The following is a 16,499-nucleotide window of genomic DNA, read 5'->3' as shown; positions in this document are numbered from 1 at the left end:
TTTAATATTCCACTTGTTGATCCTTCCGCGAATCGCGGGGAGATGATTGTTCGGTGCAAGAAGTACTATAAAGGTACTCTTGATGATCGCGTTCGTCGTTTACTTCGTTTAATGCGAGTAAAAAGGAAAGAGTTTGAATTTTTTGTGTCGTAGTTCTGGCACGTGCTACGACGAAGACATAATGGAAATGAAGTACAATAATCATTATTAAACTGTGGATGTTCGTATACGTCCTACATTTTTATATATTTGCACTTGTCATGAATGCATAAATATCCACAGTTTAATCGTTATGGAATGCTCAAAGTAGTTGAACGTGGTTGTCTGGCCCATAACGCGATATAATATAACAATTAATTTTCTATAATATTCATTTTTTTTTTTTGCAACCCTTCCGTGGCACGAGTCCCCATTTCCTTCTGGCCAGCGCTCGATAATTACAACGTTAACCGAACCCATCCGCCCGCTGACCTCTGCCCCGCAAGCCTGACCTTGCGGACACGATGCAGAACTCGCGTGTCAATTAACGCAGTCAACCTGCTCGCCACGCATCCGAAGCGATCTCCTCGTCGCGCTGAAACCTGTTCCACCTGCGTCGACGTTTAATTATGTCACTCGTCCAATATTTTTGTCGGTCGCGAAACGAGGAAAGTTCACTCGTGTCAGTCGTAGTTGGCCTGAATTCTTCGGCGACGAGCTCGCGAATAGAGGCGCGGCTTTAAATTTAATCAGCCCGCGGTTTCGCACGTTTCCAAGCTCGCGTTATTCGCGTTAAACCGGCTCGAGGAACGGCGCAGCCGGTCGTCTTCCTAATTTCCTTTTAATTCGAGTCCCTGTAACCCGACGACCGCGAGAACACGAGGCGGGGTCACAGACGCGCGCCGTAATGGACAACGCGACGGCGTTTTCGTGCGAATTTCGCACGCGCTGCAGGTACCGTTCTCGCAGCCAGCACGAAATTAAACGTAAACGCGAAGATTCGGGAAATGGGACGGCCTAATTATTCGTCCCGCGCACGCGTCGTTAATTTTTCATTACAGTTATAACGCGTTTCGCGCGGCGGTCGGTTTCGACCGGGTAACGGACGCGGCGAACTTGAACTAGAACCGCGTGATTTATCGATAGCCTTACGGATAAATACGGATGGGCTATTAACGGTTGTTACTTCGGAATTCGTTTGTACTCGCTGCTGTGCTTGGAAACAGGTCGCGTGAGTCACTAATTTTAGACGAGTCGTTTAGGTTACAAAGACATTTGTCGAGCACAATTGTTACTTTTCGAAGGGAACTTGATCGTAAGGAGTGGGGTTCGCACCCAATCCAAGCGTTTCCCCTCGGCGACTATTACCGATATCGCGTTACAAGCCGGACGCGATGTTCGGCAGGGGGTCTTATCGGTGTTCATAAAAAAGAAGGAACCGTCCCGCGAAAAAGGGGACTCGATACCGCAGGAAAGAAGAACGAGCCACGATACAACGGAGACGATCTGACGCGGACTACCGAGGTATGTAGCGGCAGGATATCGGGAGTGTCCTTTATTTCGGCGCTGGGACACGCCGTTGCTTGTCAGCAGGACCCTCTACTATCGTCGTTCGCTCGGGGTAACTTTATACTCGGGATGATACTCCGTGTAACCCCTGGAACCACGACTCGATAAAGCCGCCTGGCAAAAATTCAACCGATAGAGGCGAATTTATTTTGCCTCCTTTTTCCACGGGAACAAAAAAAAAAACGAGAAAAAAAGAAGGAAACGAGAGGAATAAGTCCTGCGACCGGAGGAAGATAATCCAAATACTGCGAGGGCGAGGCGGACGCCGGCTTCCTGAGGGGATCTTACGATGAATGAGATACGGGGATTTCGAACAAGTTTGGGGAAGTGAATTTAGACATCAAACGACGGTATTGCGGTTGGGTATTTTGTTGTTGCGAACAATGTACTCGGTCCCACGCAGCTGCTCGAAAAGCAGTATCCTTGCCAAACGATATTTTCTCACACCCATAAATTGTTTACCGAAACGATTGTAACCCTTAGGGGAACGTTAGAATAAATTCATATGTACATACAAAGAAACTTTTCGTATTTATTATTTTTTAACCAATGCAATGTTTAACGTGAAAAAATAAAAGTTTCAGTGCGAAAAATATGCACAAAGGAGCTTTGAATAGCCAAAATACGTATGAATATGCAATAAAATATCGATACGACAAGATACTACGACTGTTTCGGTTCGTCTTCGTATGCCTACCAAGGAATATTCACAACCAGTTGTATGCTTACGGGTTATTCAAACGCACGTAAAGCCCCCGAAACAAATTAACCGTGCAAGTCGGGGGCTTACCGTATCCTAAACGCAAATTACCAGCTCAAATTGCTCCCCATCGCTACCGAACGCGTACCCGCAAACTCGCGGAGAATAAAACCAACACCGCATCACGGAATGCTCCCATCCCAGCGTTCTCGGTGTTCCAGGAATATCCTCGGGAGTCGCGCGGCGCGCCAAAAATCTCCCACGGGTACTCGAAACGATCAATATTTCCCAGAGACCGTCGCGTCGCGTAAGTGCACCACGAGTTAAGGGAGAGAGGGAACGGAGTAACAGGCCCACGCAGTCTTGGCGATTTGTTTCTTCGTTTTGCGTCTCATTTGAGAGAAAAATATCCTTTAGCGCGGCGGTGGGGGGGGGGGAGAAGATGGAGAGCCGACGGCCACATAGTACGCACAAAATCCGGCCCCGAGCCGGAGGTTCGATAATAAATATGCAAAAAGGAGGAGCGCCGATGCCGTAAATAAAAACGGCGGGTTTGCGTGCTGCGATCGCACCATGTGCCAGCGAACGGGCAGAACCTCGAAATAAAAGGACGAAACGGACAGAGGGGGAGGCGTATTGGTCGAATGGAGCAGAAAGGAAACTGGACTCGCGAAACGGGACGAAAGAGCAACAGTACGCACCGACCTGTCCTGGTAATCTCTTGATTTAGTTCGACTTAGGGCCAAGGGAGGACGTGTTTTTCGGTCACTTTGTCGGCCCTTTTCGGGCAACGGGGAACGATGAAGATACCAAGGGCTGCAAAAACGCGAGGTAACGACAGAGAGAGATATCTCAGCCACGAGAATCGTCGAGCCGTGATATCGACCTGATGGCTCTATTTATAGAAGGTTCGACCTGGCTCGGGCTAAATTTGGGGGTGTCGATTCCGTTCCAACCTTCTCCCTTTCGAAGGTACAAATGCATCCTCGATAGGTTTAGTGTTATAATTATCGGATAGAATGTCGCTATGATTTTCAAATATCTCGATTAATTAATATGATCGATCAACAACGACCGATATAATTTTCGTCTACTCTGGGGGGGGGTCGAACAATTATACATGTATTGGAGAATTTGACCAATAATGTCTAACATTCCAAGAAAAAATAATTTGTTATTCCAAAAATATTTGTTCGTCCTGTTAGCATCGGGGAGAAATAATAACGTAACGACGTAGTAAGTACCGATCCAGTGGCGCACTCGATCGATCAAGGGGATCGATAGATCATGTTCCTAAGTGTTTAACCAGTAAACAGCACAGCCCCGAGGGATTACGTGGTTAGTACTCACCTGTACTCGCTGTCGATGATGATCCTGCTTCCGCTGCCGCCTCTCCAGTTCCTCCTTCCGCTCGATCAGCGACCTTATCTCGACGGCTGCCACGGGCGCAATGGTGTCGTCAGGTACGTCTGTACACGAGGGTAATCTTCTTAGGGAAGGAAGGGGCTCGTCCTCCCCTTCGCTGTAACTTTCCACGAGGAGCTCCGAGTCGCTCTGAAAGCGATTCAATGATTTCGCTTGTACCAAATTCTGGGAAAAACAATCTTTCTATTATTCAATCGCCTCGGGTGTACGAGCCACTCCCGTATAATTTGTTCTGTATACAAGATGAGTGACCCTCGTATGTTTACATTCAGGGATTCGATTACTTTACTGTGTATGCTTTGAGTGCTCGATACGATACAAAAAAAAAAGTTGTTTATCACCGTGCTCGAACGGTTGAGACGCGTGTTCGAATTTACAGGAACAGTTATATTATATCTACTTTCGCGTGTACGTACATTGATTCTGCAAATGAATAATTAGAGAAATTAATAATACGCTTGTAATTTGTATTTAACCCCTCAAGAATAATAAGAGCTAATCCGTCGTAATACAATATGGCGAGGTTTAAGATATTCCACAAACAAAAAAGTTGATTTCGCGTTTCTTACACCCCTGATTTACCCGACAACATCCGCTGATTCTTTGAAGCGCCATTTCTTCCCCCTACTCTCGTCCCCCCCAAAGTTCTGTCTCTCGCAAGTACAAGGGGATGAATATTTCATGAAGGGGTAAAAATTACTCCCATAATCCTTAACGAAATTCTTTGTTGAAGTCTGCGTTCGCATTAATCGAACGGTGGGTCGCTAGCGCGTTTAATTTACTTCGGGCGAACTTTCTGAATGAGTTAGTTACCTGCTCCGGGGGTGAACTCGGCGTGCTTGTGCTGGAGGCCTCGACTACGGATACGTATTCGCTGATACCAGTCTCGCTCTTCTGTAACTTCAAAACTGGCGTCTCGAGCCCGCAGAGAAACACTTGGCCGAAAAAGAGAATCTTGTTTATCCTGAGGCACACTTGGGCGATTTCCTGCAACACAGGTCCGTAGTAGGCGCCAACACCGAGACAAACGTAACTCGGGTTTCGGAGCATTTTAATCGCGCAACTTTTAATTGAAACGTTTCGCTGAAAGAAACCGTGCTTGGGTAGGCAAAATAAGTCGACTGCTTTAATTTCTTTTATCACGACTTTTCCTCGAGGGAAGGTATAACGAAAACAGTATTCAATTAAAAAGTTGTGTCAATTAGGAAATGATATCAATTGCAGGGTTATATCGAGACAAGGGAGATACCTAGCTGTTGCGTCGAAGAAAAATGAAATGGCAAAAATGCGAGCCTTACTGATAGGGTAGTACAATTACGGGATATTAATAATTATTATTGATCGTGAAAGTAACGCAAGTTACTTACTATATCTTCGTTCTTGTCGACGTAGCAAGGATCCTGAGGATTACACATCAGCGGCGTGAATCCTGCCAGGGTCGTATCTTCGGGCAGTTTCACCAGCTCGACCTCTGAAACAAATATCAACCATAATCGTTATAAATTATAAACATCTCATCTCTGATTTATGTCTGAATCTTACTCTGAACTATAAAAGTTTATTAGTCTAGAAGAGCACACAAAAATCGCTGCAATGTAATTCTTCACCTACAACCCTGTTACATCTTCCAGTACTCGAGATCACCAGAACAAGGTCACGAGAAAATATTTGCCACGGTGTCTCACATTGCAGCACGATTCCCTGAAAATTATTCAGCCCAGCTCGCGACCTCTGAATCGAAGCGACGAACAATGACACTCGCGACGCGTTATCATGCAAATGTGAGTCGAATGCGCCGGCGATAAACATTCAGCAACAACTACCGGGGAGTGGCAGGGCGTTCCTGTCAGTCCCAGCATCGTGGACGAATGAACGATGTCTAAAGATATTCAACCTGTCGTATGACACACTTGCGCGACCGATGAGTTCCTCTAAGTCGCATCGCGAGGCGCATACCTTCTCACCCGCATCGAGCGTCGATAATGGAACAATATAACGCCTGGGACATGACGCCAGAGAATACGAGATGTCCGCGATGACGATTCGTTTTCTTTCCCGCCTCTTACTTTGTTAGAAATACGCGAATACGTAAATTAAGGGTTAAGATTCCAGCTTGTCCGTAAAGCGGAATCGATGTCTCCTGTGGCTGGCGATGCGACTACCACGCATCGAAGTCTCCGGAGCGACGTTTGCGTTCGCGCTCATTTTTCTTATACAAAAACAAGCAGCTCTGCGAATCTGAAATTTTTCTGCTGTTCTCTTTCGAATAAAAACACATTTATTCATCACAGTGAATAAGACGCAAGTTTTAATTAACGAGAGCATGTAAACAGTAAAAACAAGCAAGAGGCGAAGAACTTGTTTCGCAACCGAAACTAACCCTACACGGCATCGGCGTTTAGGCGAATAATTAACGCAAGAAACATCGAAAGAAACAGGGATCGCTCGAGGAACATCTCGGGTATCGTGTCACGAATGCCGAGATCCATCGCGTCGTTAGCAACGCGCGCGAGAACGATACCACTTAACGCGATCGCCACGACACCGATTTGGAATTCGCATTAACAACCTGCATGCGAAATAGAGAGCGCGATTAGGTTTCTATATTTCTTTCCCCTCGGTGGAACGAGCCTAGACTTAATCTACCTCATGCGAGGTCCTCCGGATGATCAATTGCTGGAGCCGGCACGCTGATCCTCCTAACTCGATCCTCCTCACGTTCCACGCGAGTTCCCGACGATACTGACCCTGAACTTCGTGTAATATTCGCGATAAATGCATCCTGGCCGTGTAAAACGATTCGAGGGACGCCGCGGCGCAACGCGCGCGAATATTAATGACGCCTGGCCGACCGACACAGATTCAAAATCGGTAGACGGGGCATCGCTGCCTCATCCGATTCCGGTAAAATCAGACAGAAGATCACGGATTGCCCGCAAAACTTGTCAGAGAGTATAATAGAACGCATGATAAATATTCAACGTGACGATTATGTTTAATTACTACGTGTGTAATATGTTACGTTATATGTTACATTATATGTAATGTGTTAAGTAAAATCCGTTCCAGCCGTTAAATCATCAAGCACGAAGGCGAAATCGATACTTGCGCCGGTTCGGGGCAGCCTGAGAACCGCGCTGGCGAAATATACGATTGCGAGGCGGACCATAATTTTCCCTACTGTCTGCTGAAAATCCCAATTACGCCCAAGGAATTTATTGTTAAACGAGAGATCGTTGGCCCGATCGAGGATGATACAGCGCGCCCCGAACTGTTTCCTTGGCTCTGACACGAGACTCTACGAAGACCTGATCATCTCGAGGAAGAAGCTGCTCCGAGCCGGTGAGAACAAAAAATCCAACTGGTGGAAGACACGAGAGAGAATTCGAGAGAGAGAGAGAGAGAGAGAGAGAGAGAGAGAGAGAGAGAGAATTGGGGAAGAAACGTCTGCGGATCTTCACAATAACATTCTTTCTCGGGCTGGTGCGCACGTTCGGCAACCTCTCGGCCCGCCCCCGATCTTCTCTTGTACCTTTTGTCCAATTTATCCATTGTGCCTCGGGTGTAACGTGCACAGGTAAATCGAGGGGAAGGTGGGAGGGGAGGAAGAGAATTCGGACGTGGACAACGGAGGGAGGAACGAACGCAAGAACCGTCCGAGCCAACAAATTGGCATTACGGCACACGTTACCGTGAGTACCGTTACTGTCTCAGTTCCTTTTTCGAATCGTATCGCTACGGGCTGCGTTCTCGCGTGTCCACGATCCCGAGCCGAAGCCGGACGTTCCCGCTGCTTAGCATTTCGATGCTTTTTCATTTTTATCGAAAGCCCCATCCAAGAGGAAGGGATTTGTCTTTGGTACGCGTGGCACGCACGGAAGACTAGCGATCGCGAGCTGGTCGGGGCTGCAGGTCGAGGGGATTCGATAACGTAATGGCACGCGTTCGATATTCGACGAGTGACGAATAGATGCACCTTTAAGTAATGAATGGACGTTCGATAAGATCACGCACCGGTCTCCGAAAAGAATTTTCAGGAGCTGAGGATTCGTCGTTGGTACGTGTGGCACGCAGGGGTGGATTCCCGACGTTACGAAGCTGCAGCTCGAGTATTCGATAACGTAATTGACTCCGGGCGTTCGGTATTCAACAGATGACGAATATACGTAGTTTTAAGTAATGGATGAACGTTTGATAAAATGGTGTACTCGTTTCTGGGAAAAGATCTTTGGAAGCTGGCTCATTTTTCAGCCTTGTCACCTGGTCGCAACTGGGGCTGGGCCTATTCGAATAATTGATCGTACGAATATTTTTGTTTTCGATTAAAATAGGCGATGTTTCGATCGAAGGAGAGAGGGAATTTATAAGTAAACTGTGAAGAAACGCAGAGTCAAAAGACGATGGATGCTAAACAATGATATGCAACGTTAACATTATTCCTATGTATCTGCTTATATTAATTACGTATATATACGCGTTTCCACGAACAGCTGAAGAAACGTTTAACTGTCGAAAAAAAGAAAGTTATTCACCGTTGTAAAAGATCGTATCTCGGCCGTCTTGGAACGAGAGCACATGTGATTTAATGGACTAACAACGATCAGTCCTGTACCGTCGATATATCAAAGGCTCTATGCATCATGTACTGTTATCGTACATAAACCTGTCTTAAAAGTAAGTATAACACGACCAAGGACGCGCCTCGAAACTAGAACGGTCTTTCCCAGCTGCGCGAATCCGTTAGGGTAGACCCGGTTCTACTTCAAGGACTCAGCCACACGTAAAATATGTAGAAACGTACGCGGGAACGATTCAACGGACACCGAAAAGTTGGCGATTAAAATGATTCAAATTTGATTGGCCACTTTTCGCTTTGGTACACTCGAATTTAATCATAACAAAGTGTCGTTAATATTTCTTTTATACTCAGTCTCCCATAAAATTCTACACTTTACTGAAATTCTGTTGGTGTTAGAAAGTAGTCGATGGTATGCGATTAAAGCAGTACGTAGAGAATATTTGTCATCGGATAGGTTCGATCAACAATCAACAGAGGTGGTGATTAACGATCAGGTGAACACCTCCAAATTCGAATGGCGAGGCTTCCAAGAAAAACACAGGTTTGGGGCCTCGGTTAGAGGTTGGTCCGTCACTGGTCTACGCAGAAATTCCACGGGATGAAGCGACAATCATCGAATCATCGCGAATTCGCGATCCGCAATTTGCGTATTCATAAGATGCACGCGGAATGGGACAAAGGAGAGCGAGCACAGAGGGCACAGTAGCACCGCGGCGTGGCTCACGGTGCACGCTGAAAGACCATTGGCCAACGACTTGTAAACGGCCGCGGGAGAGTGTATGGCACTCCAGTGGTCACATCGAACGAATTCACCGTTACGTAACCGGCGGCTATCCACGGGTCAACAGACGGCCGGAGGAGGCTTCACCGTTCGAGGAACTTAAGTTTTTCGATTAAGGACTGGTCCAGCCGCGGGTGGGGAGAGGATCCGAGCTGTTTATCGCGGGGGATCGTCGCGCTCGCTGGCTGACTGGGGATATTTGCTCAAGAATTACAGCGGTCGACCCGTGTAATGAACGTCCCGGCCGCGACAATATTGTTAGCCAGCCGAGTTATGGCCGCCACGTCGCGGCTCTGTCGCACGACACCACTGTCGGAAGCTATGTACGACAGCACTCGACATCGCGAAAATTCGGTGGTGAATCACATTAACGCGTTCAACTTCACCTGACTTTTGATTAACGAACTAAAAAAATGAATTCCGAAGGTGAGAGGACAACGAAAGTAAATCTGGATAGGATTCGTGAATTCGGCGAGGTTTAAAAATGAAATACTATAACCTCGAGACAAAATTTAAACTCTGTAGAAATTTTCGTGAATTTTAACGTACCCAATGTCTCCACTGCACAGTGTAGCCTAGCAACAACTTAGCGACTTTCGCCGTACCATCGATCAAATTTCACATACCACTCCTTGATTCTACCCCGGTCCAACCACGAGTCAGCGACACTGTCAAAGAATTCACCGTATTACGCCAAGTTATTTAAAATGGCGCGGTTACACGGTTGCAGTAAACCTCCGACATTCTATTCTAATTGCGGAGTCGAGAAGCACGCGGGCAACTTCTCGCATAATCGAATATGCATTACACGTTACGTGGCCTCCGTGGCGTAGCTTTAGGCGTGTTCCGGGCAGATTATGCATTAATGAATGGGCGATTGTAACTCGGGGGATCCTCTTCGCGCTACCATTCTGATTTTACGTCGGACTAACGTCAGATCGATCGCTCTTGCTGCGATTACTGTGATTATCCCAGTCCCAGTCAGACTTGTCTCGATCGCCGCGATGTCGAGGCCTGTCTCGGCCGCGAGAATAGATCGCGCCAACGATATTCTCGGAACGTCAAATCGGTCGAACGAACCGCATCGATTACTGTGATTAATAATCGTCTTACATGCCATTAGCCGCGGCATTGGTTCGCCTCGAGAGCAACCCGGGGAACTCGTTTTCTGGTAGCCTACGCCAGCATTTTTTGGTTACGGAATAGTGTTAAAAATTTGCGAGATTTCGAAGTTTCGTGACTTGCGAATTAAAGCTCGAACCTTCTATTCATCGAGAATGTATCGCTCCACCAAAAAGGGAAGCTCGGAGGTCTGTGGATTCGAACTCGGTGTTGATCGAAACAACTTAGGGAGCTCTCCCGTATATTGGTTCGGCGCTACTTTGCGAGCCTGAGTAAACTCGCGGTCTCTGTAAATGTTTACGAGATCGATTCGCCACGGAACGAAACGTAGCTGGCGGTAACGGTGGTTAATGCGCGAATGACAACTTGCTGGAAGATTGACCCTGAAGAAGAGAGGCAGGAGGCAATGGATCGTAGGGGACGATGAATATAGTAGTTCCAAGAAAATAGAACGAGACAATCTGGGTAATCTGGAGGAATCTACCTGGATAATCTCTGGGATTTAGAAGATCTCCAACTATTTCGCGATTCGATTGATAATTCTGCCGGTTTTTGGACGACAAAGTCACGTAGGTAACATTACTCCTCTGCAAAGACGCCGAATATGGTGTTGACACCATCCGAAGATTAATTCTTCAGTTATCGGATCGACCAGTTGACTACTTAAAGATTGTGGCTGACGGTTAGGTGTTCACGGTATCAATGCATACGTCTGAACACGATGACTGTCGTGGCACGCATAGATGTATGACACTAATGGTTCGATTACCGCAGCATCATTTGTTAAGACCTGTCATTCAAATGCGAATACCGCTACGCAGAAGTCTAATGATTGAAAGCGTAGCCTCCGCAGATTCATTTGATAAAATTGATGAAAGTAAAGAAGTCGAGATAAGACAATAAATTACGAAAATTAACCGCGCGTTAAAAATTACCTATTGTTTAGTTCTCGGTTATTCCGTGTAGAATACGGTTGTATGTTGTAACAACGAAGAAAGGTAGTATGCAGAACTATGCGAAGTTTATGTTTTAAATCGTCGCTTACCGTCTTCTCGACCCACCGCGTCCTTGGCCTGAATCAGGATCGATCTGGAATAATTCAATTTATCCAACAGGTTCACCATCGTGGCCAGTCTGCTCCAGGCATCTCCGGGGGGCCTGAAACAAAATTGGAGTTATCGTTATAACACGAATTGGATAGTTTATCCACTGATTCTCTGTTCTCAACTTTTAATAGATGAATACAGATTCATGATTGCCTTATAAAACGTCTACCAGAATCTTGTCTTCGTTGAACGACATTTTCGTTTATTAAAAAGTCATTAGTCTCTAATCGTTGAATGATAAAAGTACGATTTGCCCTCGCTAACAATAAATTCTAATTTAATTTACAATCACATAGCGAATTAAATTCCTCATCGCATTTACTGTTAGCCTATCGGCTGAAATCGCGTAACAAGAAACCGGAAGGATCCAACCGCAGATGGTTCTTCCCGCTTGTAATAAATATTCCCGCGTGATTCAGTAAGCTGCCAGAACGAATCAACGAACTACGTGCTCCCTGCGATTCGAAGGTGAATAAAGGAGACCGGTACAATAAGCACAGGTGGCACGATCGTCTTCCATAGCCGTGTTTCGAGACTGAACTTGCCTGGTAGAGGTATATATTTGATAACTTCATACGAGAGCAATCTTTTTTTAACATTAAACGCGTATATAATATCCCTCTATCTCTCTGGTCAACGAATCGAACCCACGCCCAGACGCGTCGCCATAAATATGACCGCGCGTAATTGATGGCGACGATTCGTTCGGTCCCATGAAAATTAGTAACAAATGGTCCCCGCGCGTCCGTCGAACCTCGCGTATCGGTGACATCGTTAAATATATGACGCGTCCGCGATGGCGCGCCACGTATCCATCGGCCACTTCCGTATTACTGTAAATCCAAAGTCGTCCGTTTAATTATTTTCACCGCGATGAATGGCAACGTGCGGGGGATCATTTTCCAAGCTATCGATCATTCGATGGTATCGTGCACAGCCCTCGAGGCGGCGATAAAGAAGCGAGGAGGCAGCTGCTAAGAAAAGCGCACGACGCCTTCGCTCGGGATTAATCGATCGGCGTCATGAAAGGTCATTCGTTAATTGCGTCAGCCGTATGCTGCACGTTTACCATTCGTCTAATCCGCGAACCTCTTTATCGTTTAAATTATTACTGGCTTGTTCCGGGCACCTTATTGAAAATTGATGAAAATTGACAGAGGACGAAGGCGGACTTTGCTCGAAAAGGTGGACATTTTTTGAATAGGTCGCGGTTTACTGAACTCAGACTCTGCGTTGATCTACGCTATCATTAATTTCAATACACCACCGCGCCTGTAACTTTTTCAAAGTAAGGCGAACTTAATGATAAGTGAACAAGTATTCCACTGTTATGGAAGATCGAACGTATCCAAATATTCGCAAATAATTTTGTCATCGGAAGAATGGTCGGAATCGATAATCCGAAGCGTCTTCGCGAACTTCTCAGCCGTGGTATCGAGCGAAGCACCTCGCAATAAATAACACACCGATCGCGGAGCCTGTGACGTGCAGATTAATGCGATCTACGCGTCATCGGGAGCAAAACCAGTCTGCAAAATTGATAAACTTCAACGATAATCATATCTTCGCGGCACCGTATAGAAAACCGTCACGTATGGACGGTCATTGGCATCTGAAACTGTTTTCCGTTCCCAAGGGATTAATAATTAGGTGCAACAGAAAAGAAATAGAGACAGAAAGAAAGACAACGACTGATTGATCGATCCATCGCAATTACACGGTCTCCAGGCACGAGCGAGCGCTAGGATAAAACAAAGTTGCTATTCTCGGTGAATGGGGGATAAAAATAGTGTGCTAGAGTGGGAGAGGGGCGCAGGAAGAATCGAATAAGTCGCGATCGATGGCAGATTAATTGCGAATCCCGTTTCTATAAATAAAATCGTTTCTATTCGCGGTGAACAGGATTAAGAGGATGCGATCGCGTCAGTAGCTCGCGATCGGCTCGCGTCCTTGCCAAGGAAACTATCTACGCTCGCATAATTGTTAATCGCTAACGAGCAACAATAATTAACTCATCCAGCCGGATAGGGGCCGTTGGTTCTCGCAGTTACGGGACTAAAGGGGCCTTGAAACTCGTTTAATGGACGATAGATTGCATCAGTCGGGCAGCACACGAGTCTTTTCTCTCTTTTCGCCTCGTCTTTTTGCTCCGTCTCGTTAGAAAGATCCAAGGGATCGATATATTCGGCTGGGGCTCGGCGCGATCGTGAATAAAAATCGTTGTCTTCGATCTGCGCTCGAATATTCAACGGAAAACACTTCGAAGAAGCAACCGCGCGTAAGCAAATTTTCTATTTTCAAACGAGCCAATTTCTAGATTCCGCAAGTATACATATTCATCGGAACCGTTTAAATAATTTTGTAAGCAATGAGAATTTTACGTGCTCGCATCGCACAGCGTAGAAGAAACAAAAATGGCTATTAGCTCGTTCATCGGCCGTCTAAGCATGGCCTGATCCAGCATTTTTGCCACGATGGCTCTCCAAATATGCCGAACGTGGCTATCGTTCGTGCACGTTCGCCGTGGAGTCTCGTTTGTCTGTTTTCCAACAATTCCCGTCTCGCTAACGACGAGGCGATCTTTTCCAGCGATTCCGCGGCCACGGCTCCTTTGTCAATCATCGAGGAGACCGGTACGAAGATAATTACACGTTGATCGGCCCTTTCTCGAACGTCCTCCGTGGTTTGCATTGTCGTCGACCAGATGCTTTTATTTCGATGAGTCACTCCCACGCTGGATCGTTTCGAGAACGGAACAGGTTCGCGAGCCAGTGACTTCAACGAATGGACGATGCTCTCGGCTTGCTCGCGCGCGACTTCTCTGCTGGATTCTTTCCATGGAAGTTTCATTCCTTATTGTATAGATTCGTAAAATCTCGATCAAATAGACATACTCTTATAATTTGACACTTTGGGATCTTTTCTATTAAGAAATTTGTAGAAATGACGGATTGAAATAGCAAATGTACAGCCACTTTATCAACCAACTGCATATTTCCATGAAACATCTAGCTTCTTCCATTGCGATTTTGATAAGCTCAAACGAAGAGTCGGGAAACGAGGAGAGGGCACGAGGATTGGCCCGATCCCTCCGACAATTAGGTTTCCGGCCGGAATTTTGTGTCTCATCGCGGACGATAAATCACGAACGCGCGCCTGGAAGATGTAAGAGCGTCGTCGAGCCGCGGTGATGTCTCTAGCAGCCTCTCCGCGAGTTTCCCACCCTGAGAAATTGACGTCCGGGATAGAATTAATAGTCCAACACAACAGTCATAATTCAAAACACCTAAAGTGTCAACCTGAATTAATAGTCGCGCGCAGCTGCGACGGAACCGAACGTTCCGTGTTGGTTGATCTGCGGCCCCCGACCAGACCCACCCCACAAATCTCCCTCGCGGACCTCGGAGATTAATCTGTTTGACAAAAGCGGGCGTAGATATTCGCCAGGAGACGTTGCACGCACGTTCTCCATCAAATTAGACGCCGTTCTGGGCGATAATTGCGCGCGAAACCTCCAACGGATACCCACGGGAGGAACGGAGGGAAACCAGCGCCCTGCAGGAGAAATCCGCGAACCTCTGCGTGACTGTAGATCGAGTTTTGATACGATACAGCGGTTGACCGTGACCCGCGTCATACTTCCAAACCGCCCCAAGCCTCGTCGTCGCGCTTAGACGAAATTCAGGATGACCTGTACAACTGACCAGCAGGAGATAAAAATCCGAACAGTCGCGATTAAAACACGAGGAATGCGGTACAAGTCGTTCTTCGTTTCGAGGGAACATTTTCATCGGAGATTCCCGTGACTCGATCTCATTCCTCGGTAAAAATTCTATATTCTTATTTCCTAAAATTATTTAGAATGAATGGGATTGGCGTTCCCAAAAAGTATCGTCACGACAAAAAGACCGCTCGCGTCGAGTAATTTGAGGCTGCAGCGTAATCTGCTGGCGAATGTATGCATCGCGCACGGTTACCGACTGGACGCAGGAGTTACGGGGACCTATACGGTTAAAAATAAAAAATAACATCGATTTTCGAATTTCGATGCTTTCTGACAGCTACCATCTTTCCTGAACACGATACAATTTGCAGAATTAAAAAATATTGCAAGACAACCGAGCATACATTTTTTATATACAGCAAGGGGTCAAAAAAAAAATTCTGCAAGCGTCAAAACACACATTATAGACTGTAACGTAAGGATGTAAAAAGCTAGTTTCACAAACAATTGAATAGCTGAATTACAGAGGTACAACCGAATGACCTGTGATGCAGTATTTTAAGCCGTATAGGTCCCCTTAAGAGCCAGATTCCTACCGCAGACCGCAAGCCGCAGGGATCGGAGGCAGTTTGAGATATCGAGGATTCTTTCCATCCGTGAAGCCCCTGATCCTAATAAACGCGACCACGTGCAGAACTGGCGCCCGGGAAAATTTATTTCTCTCACTGACATTTAACGGTTGCATCCTCGCCGTAAGGCAACCGGAAAGTTTTAAATAACCGCAACGTATCGAGAGGGTCCCGAGAACCGCAAGCTAATATCGGATAGCTGGGGATATTAACTAACTTTCTATATTAAACTAAAAAATATTTAAAACTCCCGTGCTGCGAGGAATATTAATTTCTTCGCCCCTCGCTGTACGATGCAAAAACAAATGTCTGGCCTATTATGAGAAATATGACTCAGTTGTTAAATTGAGCACACCTTTTACCATTTGTTAAAGAGAAACAAGTCTGGATAGTATTCGTGAAATACTAACTCGTGAAATACTAAATTGCCGATATTTTACAGAACTCACCCCACTCTGTAATCCGTGCAAGATGGCGGAGGATTCCAAACGGTGCTGTGGCAGAGCATCCAATCGCACCAAATCTAGAACAAAAAGATTCAGTGATGAAAGATTATCGCGAGGAGACAGGAAAGGACGTTTCTATTTATAGAAAGCGTAGGGCATATTTTATTTCATCCCCAACCACCATCCATCCTCGGGGAGTGAAAGATATTCCAGCAGCCTTGTGTCGCGTCTACTTTATCGTTAATATTAATGGTCCTGCTTGGAACAAGAACAAAACTCGCCATTATTGCGTGCACCAGGTTGCATTTTCACAGTAAAAAAAAAAAAAAAAAAAAAAAAAAAAAAAAAAAAAAAATAACAGGAATTAGTTTGGGCCCCCCTGGGGTATTTATTTTTGGATTTTGGTTTTTTTTTCCTTGGCGGGGGAACAAAAGCAAGG

The 16,499-nt window shown here is 46.1% G+C and overlaps 1 protein-coding gene across 2 annotated transcripts in view; it reads right to left on the bottom strand.

The window, feature by feature from the left end:
- LOC128891554 (telomerase-binding protein EST1A-like) overlaps window positions 1-16,499 on the bottom strand; it is a 115,727-nt gene that overhangs the window by 34,648 nt on the left and 64,580 nt on the right. The window contains exons 12-16 of one of the 2 annotated variants that reach the window (XM_054151120.1): window positions 16,064-16,137; window positions 11,201-11,313; window positions 5,041-5,144; window positions 4,487-4,660; window positions 3,599-3,838 (exon numbers count right to left, since the gene is read on the bottom strand). In XM_054151120.1, coding sequence (XP_054007095.1) covers window positions 3,599-3,838; window positions 4,487-4,660; window positions 5,041-5,144; window positions 11,201-11,313; window positions 16,064-16,137 — 705 coding nt within the window. The remainder of the gene's footprint in view (window positions 1-3,598; window positions 3,839-4,486; window positions 4,661-5,040; window positions 5,145-11,200; window positions 11,314-16,063; window positions 16,138-16,499) is intronic. The other variant, XM_054151121.1, reaches the window with a different exon arrangement.

Source organism: Hylaeus anthracinus, unplaced genomic scaffold (assembly GCF_026225885.1).
Source record: "Hylaeus anthracinus isolate JK02 unplaced genomic scaffold, UHH_iyHylAnth1.0_haploid 12002, whole genome shotgun sequence".
NCBI classification, from domain to species: domain Eukaryota; kingdom Metazoa; phylum Arthropoda; class Insecta; order Hymenoptera; family Colletidae; genus Hylaeus; species Hylaeus anthracinus.
The sequence above is the reverse complement of the archived record's forward strand: the minus strand, read 5'-3'. Positions and strand labels throughout refer to the sequence as shown.